Source organism: Hevea brasiliensis, chromosome 9 (assembly GCF_030052815.1).
Source record: "Hevea brasiliensis isolate MT/VB/25A 57/8 chromosome 9, ASM3005281v1, whole genome shotgun sequence".
NCBI classification, from domain to species: Eukaryota; Viridiplantae; Streptophyta; class Magnoliopsida; order Malpighiales; family Euphorbiaceae; genus Hevea; species Hevea brasiliensis.
The window spans coordinates 21,097,014-21,113,325 of record NC_079501.1 but is presented as its reverse complement, the minus strand read 5'-3'; the positions used below and the strand labels follow the sequence as shown (position 1 = coordinate 21,113,325).

The 16,312-nt window shown below is 36.2% G+C and overlaps 1 protein-coding gene and 1 long non-coding RNA gene across 2 annotated transcripts; one reads left to right on the top strand and one right to left on the bottom strand.

Moving 5' to 3' along the window:
* The first annotated feature begins 1,534 nt into the window (after positions 1 to 1,534).
* LOC110656005 (glucan endo-1,3-beta-D-glucosidase ARB_01444-like) lies at positions 1,535 to 4,698 on the top strand. Its single transcript, XM_058152169.1, has 2 exons — positions 1,535 to 1,650; positions 2,322 to 4,698. Exons 1-2 carry the CDS (start codon positions 1,535 to 1,537, stop codon positions 4,507 to 4,509), a joined length of 2,304 nt encoding a protein of 767 aa, XP_058008152.1. The 3' UTR covers positions 4,510 to 4,698.
* An 8,005-nt stretch (positions 4,699 to 12,703) lies between these two features.
* On the bottom strand, positions 12,704 to 14,237 carry LOC131183385 (uncharacterized). Its single transcript, XR_009151488.1, has 3 exons — positions 14,055 to 14,237; positions 13,550 to 13,607; positions 12,704 to 12,970 (listed from the first exon to the last, which is right to left on the bottom strand). It is a non-coding gene; the product is annotated as an uncharacterized LOC131183385 (long non-coding RNA).
* Between the last annotated feature and the right edge of the window lie 2,075 nt (positions 14,238 to 16,312).

Here is a 16,312-nt window from a genome sequence, read left to right as displayed (position 1 = left end):
AAATACGCAATATCGGGAGAAGAACCGGTGGAGGCAAAATCTGGGAGTTGAGCGTGAGAATTGTGATTCTTTGTGAAACAAAATTAGAGATTGTAATAGATAGATCGTCAAAATGATGTGGCAAATAACAAATTTTAGTTGATTTAATTAATTCAGTTATTTTAATTGAATTAACCGGATCAAATTAAATTTTTATTTTATTTTTTTTTAATTTAAATTGATTAGATGTAAATAACTAGATTGAAAAATTAAATTTGATTATCAATTAAAATCAATTTGATTATCAATTGATGTGACGCGGGTGTCCATTGATTGACAAGAAGCGATTTTACATTCTTACCCTAATACAATGCCATTAAGTAAGGCTAACAAGAAACCGGATTCATACTTGAGCCCCACCGTTCCACCAGAAGAAACTTCCCACTGAGTAACATTTACATACTATATCATTTAGTGCTCAAATAATAATAATAATAATAATAATAATAATAATAATAATAATAATAATAATAATAATGAGTATTTTTTTTTCTTTTCTAATTTCTTTATGTTTTCTCTTCTCCAAGGCATGTATGCGGTTGTTTCCTCCATTCTTTTGGATAGAGGGAGACGCCTCTCCCTACCTGGTCAATGGATCTCCTTCTTTGTTAATAGAGATAAATTTTAATCCTCCATTCTTCTGGATAGAGGGAGATGCCTCTCCCTACCTGGTCAGTGGATCTCCTTCTTTGTTAATAGAGATAAATTTTAATAATTATTTTTAAATTTATATGATTATAATATTATAATTTTTTAATTTTAAAATATAATATAATAGTTATAGTTAGAATCTTTATAGAGTTACGAAGCTTTTTAAAATATATTTTATACTTTTGACAAGCCTTCTAATGAAATATTATTTTTAATAATAATGATAATAGCGTTGAAAAAAAAAAAAGAAACTTGAAGGATGCTCCTTAATTTGATGGCTTCCTTCTTCTCAAACGTACAACATTTTAATTATTAAAACCCAAATTATTATCCCTTTCTTCACCATGGGGATTCAGTGGACCTTTTCTCAATGTATCTTGCAATCATCATATACCTTAAACCTTGACCTCAAATGTCCCACAAGCTAGAACTTCCCTTCCAATCCAACCTCTCCCTTCTCCCTCTTTTCGCACTTCCCTTCCTAATCCCCCATTTTCATTTCTTCAACGGAACCTTAAAGCCAAGTTGCAACCCCACAAAACACCCTGTCTCGTCCGCTTCCTGCTGCAAACTTAGGAAGGAAAACTCATAACTAACAAACTAGTCAAATTTCTTCATCTCCCCCCTCTTTCCTCTCTACCAAATCCCAACAAATATTTTTTAAAAAAAAAAACAACTAATAATTGTTATCTAATATATAATTTCACCCAAATCCATATCTACATCAGCATTAGTATTGTGCATAGGGCTAATTATTAGGTACATCAGGAGCACTAAAAAATAGCTTCATATCTCACAGAAAGTGGGTCCTTCCTATTATATAAGAAATGGGTCCCACGTGATTATGAGAGAAGGTGTATGTGCACCGGGTGCATCTAATAATTCCTCTGTGCATAGTTCTTGGAGAATCAAACTGAATCGAAAATTGTATCGAACCGATAAAAACAATATCGAACGAAAGTTTTTTTTACTTTTATTCGATTTTGGTTATTCACTAAGAACTCAATCAAAATTGTATAAAAATCGAACTAGAACTTAATTGAGAACCGATTTATACATATTTTTTTGATGCACTATATATTTTCAATATAATTATATATATTTATATATGTATATATATAATTATGAATTAAATATAATCTAATATTATATGTTATTTCTCTATATTTTTTTAATAATTTTAATTATAAATATATTAAATTATCTTATAATTATTAATTATAAATTAACTATTATATTATATATATGTTAATTTTTAATTATATTTATATCTTATATTTAAATACTATATAATTAATAAATAGTTAAAATATATAATATAAGATATACTTATATTATTATATAATATAATATATTTAATCTTCAATTGTATAAATACTTTTTTCTAAATATTATATAATTTAAAAATAATTAAAGATATATTATATGATATATTATGTATTAATAATTTAATTTAAAATTTAAATATTAATTTAAGTATAATTTTTTTAAAAAATAATTATATAAAATATTTTTAAAAATTAAAAATTAAATCAAAATAGAGAAACAAAAAATCATACTAAATTAGAATTGAAATAATAAAAAATTAAACTGAAATCATATTAAAATTTTAGTTTTATTTTAATTACTAGACAGATTTTAAATCGAGTCACTAAGTCTTTCCAAAAACCTCGCAGGCACCATTCTTATAAACCCACTTCGCCAAGTTCCTATCCAACACCACCACCAGCTTCATCTCCTCCAGCTTCAAACATGGTTCCCCAATCTCACCTCAGGCGTTCAACTTTTCCATTTCTCTTCCCTAAAGCCCAATCCTCTGTCCTCCCTGATCCTTCTCTCTTCTTTTCTCCTTCCCTCCTCTCATCCCCATTGCCTACAAACTCTTTCTTTCAGAACTTTACCCTTAAAAATGGTGACCAGCCTGAATATATCCATCCTTATCTCATCAAATCTTCTGACTTTTCCCTTTCTATCTCTTATCCATCTCTTTTTCATAATTCATCTTTCATGTACCAGATTTTTGTTCCTGATCTCACCATCTCTGCATCAAATAAAATTCACCCAGGTTCACAAAAAAGTCATATCATCTCTTCTTATAGTGATCTTAGCGTCACCTTGGATATACCCTCTTCAAACTTTCGCTTCTTTCTTGTTAGAGGAAGCCCCTTTTTGACATGTTCGATTACTGGGAATACTTCAATTTCTATATCAACAATCCACGCCATTCTTTCATTTTCTTCGAATAATTCACTCACCAAGTTCAGCATTAAGCTTAATAACGGTCAAACATGGCTTATATATTCCTCTTCCCGAATAAATTTGAGTCACAGCCTTTCTTCAATCACTTCTGATGGTTTTTCCGGCATGATAAGGATTGCAATATTGCCGGATTCTGACCCAAAATATGAAGCAATTCTTGATCGGTTCAGTTCTTGCTATGCTGTATCAGGTGATGCAGCTTTGACTAAACCATTTTGTTTAGAGTATAAGTGGGAAAAGAAAGGCTGGGGTGATTTGCTTATGCTTGCACATCCTTTACATACCAAGCTTTTATCTGGTGAAAATGTTATTATTTTAAATGATTTTAAATATAGAAGTATTGATGGTGATCTTGTTGGTGTTGTTGGAGATTCCTGGATGTTGAAAACTGATCCTATTTCAGTAAAATGGCATTCAATTAAGGGTATCAAAGAGGAATCATATGCTGAAATTGTTTCTGCACTTCGTAAGGATGTTGAGGGTTTAAATGCATCAGCTATAACAACAACCTCATCTTATTTTTATGGGAAATTGGTTGCAAGAGCAGCAAGGTTGGCTTTGATAGCAGAGGAGGTGGGTTTTCTTGATGTGATTCCGGTAATAAGGAAGTACTTGAAGGAAACAATTGAGCCATGGTTGGAGGGTACATTTGGTGCCAATGGTTTTCTGTATGATGATAAGTGGGGTGGAATTGTCACCAAACAAGGATCAAGTGATTCTGGTGCAGATTTTGGATTTGGAGTTTATAATGATCACCATTATCATATAGGCTACTTTCTTTATGGTATTGCTGTTCTTGCAAAATTTGACCCATTGTGGGGGAGGAAGTATAGGCCACAAGCTTATGCTCTTATGGCGGATTTTATGAACTTGGGCAGGCGGTCAAATTCAAATTATCCACGTCTTAGGTGCTTTGATTTGTATAAATTGCACTCTTGGGCTGGAGGGTTAACTGAATTTGCTGATGGACGGAACCAGGAGAGCACAAGTGAGGCAGTGAATGCATACTATTCAGCAGCTTTGATGGGATTGGCCTATGGAGACACTCATCTTGTTGCCACTGGATCATTGCTTGCTGCCTTGGAGATTCATGCAGCACAAACATGGTGGCATGTTAAAGAGGGTGATAATTTGTATGAAGAGGATTTCACTAGAGAGAATAGGGTGGTGGGTGTTTTGTGGGCTAACAAAAGGGATAGTGGACTTTGGTTTGCACCTGCTGAATGGAAAGAGTGTAGGCTTGGAATTCAATTGTTGCCCTTGTTGCCTATCAGCGAGGTTTTATTCTCTGATGTAGGCTTTATAAGGGAGCTTGTGAATTGGACGTTACCAGCTCTAGGAAGAGAAGGAGTGGGTGAAGGGTGGAAAGGATTTGTCTATGCCTTGGAAGCAATCTATGACAAACAAAGTGCTTTGGAGAAGATCAGAAACCTGACTGGTCATGATGATGGTAACTCACTTACTAATCTTTTATGGTGGATTTACAGCAGAGGTTATGAAGAGGAAGAATTGTGTGAGGGAGGAGGGAAATTCTGCTGGTTTGGTCACTATTGTCACTGAATATGTTCAGGATTGAATAGGAAACGAAGTCAACAATTAGAGTATCTAAAGTGAAAGCTATTATTTTTTAGGTGTAATTTGGTCATTTATAATTGTTCCTTTCTATAATTTTTTTTTTCTTTATGTTCTTTTTTTACAGTGAATTTCTATATGAATATGGAAAATGAAATGGAGATAAGCATTCCCTGACTTGCATGAGCCTTGGCATTATATGCCAATTTTATTAGTAAATATTGAGTTGCTTAAGAGCGGAGCTCCTGCTCTTAGAGCTTCTTGCCAAATTATAGGTCATTAACTGGTATTGAAAGAGTCCATATTTTAAAATTTTAGTGAAGCAGAATACAACTGCATGTCTTTCTTTTGCCATTAAAGCTTTTGATAGACTTGTTTTCGGAATATATGACTGATGAATTTTAGGCATAAAGTATGCTTTTGGCATGACATGTAGATTTAACTTCAAAGGATGTAGAAGTGAGGTAGCTTGACTTCACCATTTCCATCAGCTTATCAGAATCATTTCTAAGGTAAAAGATTAGATCCCACACGACACTGATTCTGCATGTACACATGTATTTGGTTCATTGAGAAATGCTCCAGTTTCCCATGTTTTATTAATTCAGGTAGTTCTGTGCTTATTCCACAGTTGTATTTACAATGATAGTAAATGATGAAAGTAGTTTCTTTGCAGAGTTGTAATCCATTTTTTGATGTTCAAAATATGAAACCTTTTGGCTTGTTTAGGATTTATTCAGGTCTAAGAGCTTTTAGTTCAGACTTTCTGTCACGACCCAACCTATGGGCCGGACCGGCACTAGGACCTGGGCCAGCCTAAAGCCCCCAAGGCCCGTAGTAAGCCTAACTGTTCATTAACCCAACTCTAAGGCCCATTTGAGCCCAGTATCAAGAAAACAAACGGACAGAGTCCGGCCATAAAATGGACTTTCCAACGGGGAGTTTTCGACTCACCCGACCTGTAAACACAATAAATACTCAATTGGGGAGCTCAGCTCACCCTCCACATACTCATATCCTCATAATAATAAATGGGAGCTCAGCTCCCTCATCCAATCCATCAAACATGCATATCATTATACGTTTACAGGTCCAACATGATAATAATATTACAGACCATAATCAATAAATACTTCTAACACATGCGGAAATTCTAGGAGTAAATAAAATTACACAAATATTGATAAACAACCTGCGAAGTAGAAAAGCAGGTTAACCCAGAATAAAATATCCTCCTGTGGCCTGTAAAAATTTTTGAACAGGAGTGAGCGTTCGACTCAGAGAGTAAAATATCAATTTTAACCATAATCTCTATAACTATCTAAAACTAATGCACCCTGTAGAGTGAAATGCAACATCAACAACATTTTCACATCATAACATCAAAAAGGTAATTTGGAGCACTCACACACCCTGTAGTATCAATCATAACATATGGGAGCTGATCCCCTATACAGCTCTCTTATATCCAACCTGATGCCAGCGAATTACTCAAGCTCGGACTTCCACTTAATAATCAAATCGAGGGTCCCAGCGAATTACTCAAGCCGTGACTACCCCTCGAAGGATCGGGTCCCAGCGAATTACTCAAGCCGTGACTACCCCGTCCTATCCATAGTCCACACCACATCACACGCACGCCAACGCACGCACACTGCTCCAAATTACCACAACAACATCCATGGCACATCAACAGTTATGAATGCAACATAAATCGTGCCTAGAGTTTAACTACATAAATATATGCATATAAGTGATGCATGGGCATGCTTGAACATATAATAATATCGAAATTACGATTAAAATTAATATTCTACTCACAGAATTGGCGCAATCATCGTGGCGGGCGGAGGAAGAAGGTCATCGCTCACGACAATTTTATTACAATCATTTAATAAATTTGACTCAACACAAACAAAGAAAAAGACCAATACGCCCTAAGTCGTAGAAAATCCGGCAGAGTCTCCCCTATACCTAGGACCTACCCAACCTGCAAAAGGGCTCAAAACACACTTCTATATCCACAATCCATATATCAACAACTCAATCACATCACACAGCCCCTCCTGGGCCCATCAAATCAATCATCCATCACAATATGTAAAATTTCAATTTAGTCCCTATAATTGACCATTTTTGCAAAAACTGCCCAAATAAGCTCTAAAAATTATAAAACTCGCTTGCGGTCCTTAGAAATATTACTAAGCTATTGCAAAAAGAATCGTAATTTTCTAAGCTACCACGAATATTTTATGGATTTTCAATCCTATTTAAGCACTAGAAAATTACGAAAAAACAAGGTTCGGGTTTACCTTTGCCGATTCCGACTTAGGGAACGCGCTCGGGATGCCTGACAATGGTGGGGTAGCCAAAACCTCGATCCAATTCGGAGACTTTTCCAGAGTGGTAGTGCATGCCGGAAATTCACGCATCCGGACAATCACAAATTTTCGCGAATTGAGGATACCTACACGAAGCCCAATAATAATATATAAAAAATCAGGGGTGTTACATTCTTCCCCCCTTACAGAAAATTCGTCCTCGAATTTTACACAAGGCAGAATAAAGCACATGATTATACATTGAACAGATAAGGGTACTTGCTACGCATGTCCCGTTTTGACTCCCAGGTGCACTCTTCCACTGACTGGCTCCTCCACAAAACCTTAACCATAGGGATCTGTTTTGATCTTAGCTGTCTCACTTGGTAGTCCACTATGGCTACAGGTTGCTCCTCAAATGTCAAGTTCTCCTTTAGTTCTATTACATCTGACTGTAGTACATGAGAAGAATCGGGAATATATTTCCTGAGCATAGAGATGTGAAACACGGGATGAACGTGAGAAAGGTTGGATGGTAGCTCCAACCGGTAGGCAACTGCTCCAACTCTATCAGTAACCTCAAAAGGTCCAATATACCGAGATGCCAACTTGCCATTCTTTCCAAATCTCATGACTCCCTTCATTGGAGAAATCTTCAGGAATACATAGTCGCCATCGCAAACTCCACATCCCTCCGTGCAAGTGCATAACTCTTACGCCTCTTGAAAGTTTTCAGTCCTTCCCTGATTAAAGGAACTATCTCTGAAGTGTACTGCACTAGGTCTACATCATGCACCTTCGCTTCCCTCATTTCTGTCCAACACAGAGGAGACCTACACTTTCTTCCATATAATGCCTCATAGGGTGTCATCCCTATGCTGGAGTGGTAACTGTTGTTGTAGGCAAACTCCACCAAAGCTAGCTGCTCATCCCATTGACCTCCAAAATCCAAGACACTCATGCGAAGCATGTCTTCCAGTGTTTGGATTGTCCTTTCAGACTGTCCGTCTGTCTGAGGGTGGAAAGCCGTACTGAAGTTCAACTGTGTGCCAAGTGCCTCCTGCAACTTTCTCCAAAACCAAGAAGTGAATCAGGCCCTCTCGGATATTATGGAAGCCAGAACTCCATGCAATCTGACTATTTCTCGAATGTAGAGCCGGGCATACTATGCCACAGAGTAGGTAGTCTTTACAGGCAAGAAGTGAGCTGATTTGGTCAGACGGTCTACAATTACCCATATCGAGTCATATCCTCGCGTGGTACGAGGCAACCCAGTCACAAAATCCATAGTGATCATTTCCCACTTCCATTCTGGGATAGGGAGCTCTTGCAGCTTCCCGGTCTACCGTGTTCAAACTTCACCTTCCGACAAGTCAAGCACTTGGACACAAAGTCTGCTATGTCTCTCTTCATGCCATTCCACCAAGAGCTATCTTTCACATCATGGTACATTTTGGTGGAACTCAGGTGGACATCATGCAGTGTGTAGTGTGCCTCTCGCATGATTTCATTCCTGAGGTTGTCCACATCAGGCACACATATCCTAGAACCTTGCACTAGGGCGCCATCATTGGCAAATCCGAACTCACCACCTTCACCTTGCTGTACTCTTTCTATGATCTTCATCAATTGTTGGTTGGTCTCGTGTCCGGGAAACTCTAACTCTGTCCCTCAAGTCTGGCCTCACTGAAAAGTGAGCCAACAATACCCCCTCATCTGAAAGATCTAGGATTAAACCTTGATCCATCAACTCATGTACCTCCTAAATCAACAGTCTCTTCTCTGCTGAAATGTGCGCCAAACTGCCAGAAGATTTTCTGCTTAAAGCATCTGCTACTACATTGGCCTTCCCAGGGTGGTACTGGATGGGGCAATCATAGTCTTCCAGAAGCTCCATCCATCTCCTCTGTCTCAAGTTTAAATCCCTCTGTTGGAAGATGTACTTCAAACTAATATAGTCGGTGTATATCTCGCACACTTCACCATATAGGTAGTGTCTCCAGATTTTTAGTGCAAAGACTACAGCCGCCATTTCCAAATCATGGGTGGGATAGTTCTGCTCATGCCTTTTCAGCTGCCTTGAAGCATAAGCCACTACTTTTCCATTCCGCATCAAAACACACCCTAGGCCAACTCTGGAGGCGTCACAAGACACCTGTATCCTTCACCGCTCATAGGTAGTGTTAACACAGGGGCAGTGGTTAGACACTCCTTATCCTCATCATTATAACTGACTCTATCGAGCTCTCTTCCTGTCCTTTGCATCTTATCCACTTTCCTTTTCCTATTTTTGGTATTGCTGGTATCATTTCAACCTGCTATACTTATTCCTTAATTTTAGTCCTATCTCATCCTTACACCTTTTCCTTCAAAGATGTCTATCCCATCATCAACTTTAACTTTCTTTTTATTTCTTAGTCTTATCTTGAATACTAGTTTCATTACTTCAAGAATTCTAACCCTATAATTTACTCCTACCAAGACATTCTTCACCTTATGTAACACTTATAATTACCCATAGAAAAAATTTTTTCTTGTATCCCCTTTTTCCAACTTAACTATCGAACATTATCATTCCCTATCACCTTAGTAGGAAATTGCTTATCCTGGATGAATATAAGCCCCATAAACTATAAGTTCCATCCGAACTAACACAGTAGGAAATATGTGTCATGCCTTAATTCCAAACAAGATACTTCACGTGTTCATTCTCCTTAATATAATCATATATACCGCCCATAGCTTTCTAAACTTCAACCTCAAATTACCCATCAGAACAATTTCATCTATTGAATCTCAACCATAAATAGTACTTCCTCCAATTTCATAGTTTAAAAGCAGTTGCAAGCCTTAGTAGCTAACTCAATTTAACTCCTGTCATTACTTTGTTCGTCCTTTCATACTTAATATTAGGTATGCACTTACTGTCATTCTCATATCAGGAAATTATGTATGAATTTGTGCCTACTAAACTCTCAATAACTAGGTCTCCTTGACTCAGTTTCTGTTCCTTATATAACCTTCTAGAACCAAAAGCACAAGCTAAACTTGAAAAGAAAGAAAATATCCTCTTATATTCAACTACACCCGATTGTCATATTATAACGTTTCACCTAAGTTTCTTGGTCTTTCTCTTCAAATTTCATCATCTCCTAGCACAATTATGCTCTACCTATAAGGTATCATCTGCATGAACCCTTTACCGTACCATTTTCCTTCTTGACATAATATTTTATAATTTATTAACTTTACTTATACTCGACCTATGATTCATATCTATCATCGTTTTTATTGTGCCCTTAACTTTTGTTGATTCCTGAAAGATTTCTCTCACTAATAAATTCTTCCAACACTAATTCCACCCTTATCTAGGGTCATTAATTTGATCCTTGAACTTTCTAGTGATTTATAACCATCCGGACTTGTTACTTTTCGTTCTACCCCTACTATTGTCCTGTCGTTATTGCTTCACTACAAAGTGATTCTGTTGATCACACTAAAAATGTTTGCCTGACATTCATAACGAACCTCTAACTACCTTCTCACTATCTCAAAAGTCTAACCTAAAACCTATGTGTCATTATCTATCATTCTTTTCCTCTCATCATACCTATTTGATCCCTTAGACTGACTTTTATTCAACTTACTGCTTACTAACTTCTCTTTCTCTACCTATTTAGGTAGTCCGCAATACCATCGCACACCTTCTAACATTTACTCATTATTATTGTATTCCATACCTCCATCACTTTTCTCACTAATGTGGTCCCATTTTGGGTTTTCCATCCTTGTCATTCTCCTTGCCAAGAATAACACTTAGCCTATCCTATATCTTAACTTTGTTCCTTTTATTATGCGCTCTTTAGGTTGTCCTTTCATTTATTTCCTTTGTCTTACCCAAAATAGAACTTGACTATTCTATCCCTGGTTCCATTCTTCTTCCTAACATAATAGCTATACTTGCTAACTATATCTTTCAGAGTCTCTATCGCGTTATCATATGTCTGTGCTACTCAGATTTGGTCCTTTAACCACTCTAGCTAGTACTTCCACTAGCATTTAGATTATATTGCATCTGCAATCAATTGCCCAAACTTTCATTCTGCACTTTCTTTATCCATTGGCCTTCTGTGATTTATCTTCGCTAATTTATTACTCTTAACACTATTATAATTAGATTATACTATTGTTTTGAATAATTTGAAATTAGAAAGGAACTCAGCAAATTACAGTCATACTTTTATTGTATGATCTCTATTCTTATCCTTTAGCTTACATAATACCCTTACTACCTCGAGAACTGATTCTGTAGTAATTTTATTTATTTGTTATTATTATTATTATCCATGTTTACTCAATTAGCCAAAACTTAAGGTTCCGGGCACCCAAACCCGTCATCCAATTCAAAGGATTTACATCCATCGTGATCTGATTATATATGATTCCTATAATAGAACTTGCATCCTCCGCAGGATACCTGAGCCAACTTCTCTCTACCACACTCTACAGTCCCATCTGGGGCACTATTTTGTTGGTCACCATTATTAGTAATAACTTTCGATCCCTTCTGAAAAGATAGGACTATACCCTAACTTGCTGCAACAAAAATACTACATTTACCACCTTGCCCAAAACCATGTCAAATTAATGACTCTCCTATCATATTATAGCTCTGTGAATCATCAATTCATAGTTCCGACTTTCCCTAGGTAGTAGGGTTGTACTTTATTTCATACTGATACACACAAGGTATACTATTCTCACTAAGTTCTAACCAAATGTTTGTCATACTGCAAAAACCATCCAAAATTCCATACTGAATACTAGATAATCTCACTTTATAGGTGTCACCTTTACTTTGCAACTAGTCCGAAACCTCTGGTCTGATGGCAACTCTTGATGTAACTCTAGCTCATGCTAGGGTAACTGAGTCACTGACTCTAGTTATCACCCCACTGTGACCTCTCAATATTCTAACTCTAGACCCCTAACTAGGAGTTCCCAACTCCTCTACAGATATAGAACTCTGTTATGGTATTACTGTACCAAAACAGAGACTGCCTGCAAACATCCTCATCATAAGCACTACAGGGAAGTACGCAGCTCTACACAATAATCTCATGTCGGTACTATAATCTGCAGCTTACAGAGCAGACATCGAGAACATTGTATAGTTACTACGATACGTCCTGACAGACTAGGTCTCCTAATTTCTTATCTCTCCTGAATCTTCTATTATCACAAACTTATTATGACTGGGTCATCTACTGATGATTGCCAGTAGTGGTATCCTCATCCTTATCTAGGGCAACTCATTTTTTAAGACTCACTTTTATGTACTCGTGCCTTACACGAAATGGGCACACCATTTAAACCCATACTGACAAAAATATAACATTTCTTGGAGTACGTATCCTCATGATAGACCTCACATGTCTACTAACTCTATTTCACATTTCTGTGTACTCCACGAAAATCAAGACACTAACTGAGGTAATCTTATATTTCCCGAGGTATAACGTAGAATCTAGAAACAAAGAATTACAGAAAAGACGAAATGTAATCCTTTACTACGCATGTGACTCCTAGTTGACTCTTCCCAACTCTAAGATAATTTTTTCCTATGAATCTGGAGCCTAAGCTCTGATACCACATTTGTCACGACCCAACCTATGGGCCGGACCAAGACTAGGACTCAGGCCACCTAAAGCCCCAAGGCCCGTAGTAAGCCTAACTGTTCATTAACCCAACTCTAAGGCCCATTTGGGCCCAAGATCAAGAAAACAAGCGGACAGAGTCCGCCATAAAATAGACTTTCCAACAGGGAGTTTTCGACTCACCCGACCTGTAAACACAATAAATACTCAATTGGGGAGCTCAACTCACCCTCCACATACTCATATCCTCATAATAATAAATGGGAGCTCAGCTCCCTCATCCAATCCATCAAACATGCATATCATTATACGTTTATAGGTCCAACATGATAATAATATTACAGACCATAATCAATAAATACTTCTAACACATGCGGAAATTCTAGGAGTAAATAAAATTACACAAATATTGATAAACAACCTGCGAAGTAGAAAAGCAGGTTAACCCAGAATAAAATATCCTCCTGTGGCCTGTAAAAATTTTTGAACTGGAGTGAGCGTTCGACTCAGAGAGTAAAATATCAATTTTAACCATAATCTCTATAACTATCTAAAACTAATGCACCCTGTAGAGTGAAATGCAACATCAACAACATTTTCACATCATAACATCAAAAAGGTAATTTGGAGCACTCACACACCCTGTAGTATCAATCATAACATATGGGAGCTGATCCCCTATACAGCTCTCTTATATCCAACCTGATGCCAGCGAATTACTCAAACTCGGACTTCCACTTAATAATCAAATCGAGGGTCCCAGCGAATTACTCAAGCCGTGACTACCCCTCGAAGGATCGGGTCCCAGCGAATTACTCAAGCCGTGACTACCCCGTCCTATCCATAGTCCACACCACATCACACGCACGCCAACACACGCACACTGCTCCAAATTACCACAACAACATCCATGGCACATCAACAGTTATGAATGCAACATAAATCGTGCCTAGAGTTTAACTACATAAATATATGCATATAAGTGATGCATGGGCATGCTTGAACATATAATAATATCGAAATTACGATTAAAATTAATATTCTACTCACAGACTTGACGGCAATCACTGTGGCGGCTGGGCGGAGGAAGAAGGCTGTCCCGGCTCACCTGACAATTTTATTACAATCATTTAATAAATTTGACTCAATACAAACAAAGAAAAAGACCAATACGTCCTAAGTCGTGCCGAAAATCCGGCAGAGTCTCCCCTATACCTAGGACCTACCCAACCTGCAAAAGGGCTCAAAACACACTTCTATATCCACAATCCATATATCAACAACTCAATCACATCACACAGCCCCTCCTGGGCCCATCAAATCAATCATCCATCACAATATGTAAAATTTCAATTTAGTCCCTATAATTGACCATTTTTGCAAAAACTGCCCAAATAAGCTCTAAAAATTATAAAACTCTGCCCCGCGGTCCTTAGAAATATTACTAAGCTATTGCAAAAAGAATCGTAATTTTCTAAGCTACCACGAATATTTTATGGATTTTCAATCCTATTTAAGCACTAGAAAATTACGAAAAAACAAGGTTCGGGTTTACCTTTGCCGATTCCGACTTAGGGAACGCGCTCGGGATGCCTGACAATGGTGGGGTAGCCAAAACCTCGATCCAATTCGGAGACTTTTCCGGTAGCTGGTCTGTCTGGCCGGAAATTCACAGATCCGGACAACTGTCAAATTTTCGCGAATTGAGGATACCTACACGAAGCCCAATAATAATATATAAAAAATCAGGGGTGTTACACTTTCTAACAGGTCTACTGAAATGCGCTATGATAGGGGTTGGACTAGCAAGAATAGTTTCATCTGCAATCTTTATAATTGAATGCAAAGTCATAGCAATTTTCAGATTGAACCAGAGAGGGTTTTACAGGCACTAAAACCTGCATGCAAAAATGTGCAAATGTTGATGCATATTCAAATTTGTATGCTTGTTCTTTTGTTGCAGAATGGACATGGGTTACCATTTTCTTTTCTTCAATAGCTTGCTTGTTTCTCCATTTATAACAAAATAATAACTGGTTTTTTTTCTTCATCTGTCATGCTAGAGCATGGAAAAACTCAATGTCAAGAATAAGAATTTGTTCGGTAAAATTCGCACAGAGAGAGAGAGAGAGGGAGAGAGAGAGAGAAAAACTCAATGTCAAGAATAAGAATTTGTTCGGTCAAATTCGCACACACAGAGAGAGAGAGAGAGAGAGAGAGAGAGAGAGAGAGAGAGAGAGAGAGAGAGAGAGCTAGTTGAGACTTGAACTCAAGACTTTACAATTTTAAGTAGGGCAATTATTAGGTGCACTCAGTGTATATATACCATTTCTTACAATCATGTGAAACCTACTTCCTATATTATAGTGAGTGCCTACTTTTCTGTGAAAAAGGGAGTATTAATTTTTAGTACTCTTAATGTATCTAATAATTAGCCCTTAAAAGTAAAACTCACTTATCATCATTTGCAAACAAGAAAGTTCAAATCATTCTCACACATCTTGGTTGATGGAAAACTGTTATTCAAATATTGAATCATCTTGACAGATCACATTTCATGTGTTAAATCAAAATTATAATAATAATGCTAATGATTCTGTGGTCAGGTAAGGCATTAGGTGATAATAATTTGTAATCAAGCAAGATGAAAATAAGAGCAACTAGTTGTTGTCTTTGTCCTATTCGCTTTCTTCCCAGCAATGTCATCTTCAATTACATTTGTTTAAGACACCAACAAGAGGATATTAATAATAATAATAAGGCACAGATTTGCTGGGGCTGGGAAACAGCACTTTCCTTTGCTCAACAAGCAAGAAACCATTTTTTCTTTCCCCGTTAGCTCAACAAACCATCTGGGGATAACTACACTTGCCTATTAAAATTTAATTCTTTTTTTTTTTTGCTTAGTGTTAATCTTTATTTAAATTTGAAAATGTGAAGCCATCCGCACAATCTAATAATGGTAAGAAATTGTTTGATTGATTGTTAAGGAGAATAGGCACATTCGAACAACATGATTATTGAAAGGCAGTGATAAATTATTTCATTGAATATTAATAAATTTTTATTTTTATATAATTAATTTAAATCAAGGGTATCAAACGATAATCTTCAGATTCGAATATAAGGAGTTATCAACGCCATATCTCAAATAGCCTTTATTTTTTGCAATTAAAAAAAGAAAAAAAAAAAAAAGCACATTCGAACAACATGGCAGTTGAAGTTCATCATTGAGAAACTTCCTCTGTATATGTTGGCCGTGTCATTGCAAGCTGACTTTCTTGAAACACGCACACGAGGACCAATTATTTCACTGCTACAATCTTACATGTGCAAAGTCTTCGGGTTTTTTTTTTTTTTTTTTTTTTTTTTTTTTTTTTTTTAATTCTGATTGAATTTGAGTTGTCTTTACAAATATGAAATTTTAAATTTAAATTTTGCAGAAAATTAATTATATTAAAAAACATAAATATGTAACATTATTTGACAGCGTACAATTGAGATTAGAGAGAATCTATTTTCCAAATTCATGAGCTTTTTATATTTTATTCATTATAAGCAATATAAATATTTAAAATAATATAATTTTCAATTTTTTCTCTTAATAATATAAATATTTAAATAATTTTTAATACCCTTAGATTTATATCTAAAAGAATTTGTAGGATGAATAGCACAAAATTAAGGCCATAGTCAAAATTTATTTTTGAGATGGTATTTAATATTTTAATTTTAATTAAGATATGATATCTTTTATTTATATTATTTAATGATATGAGTATTTATATTAATATTTAAAAATTAAGAGATGTG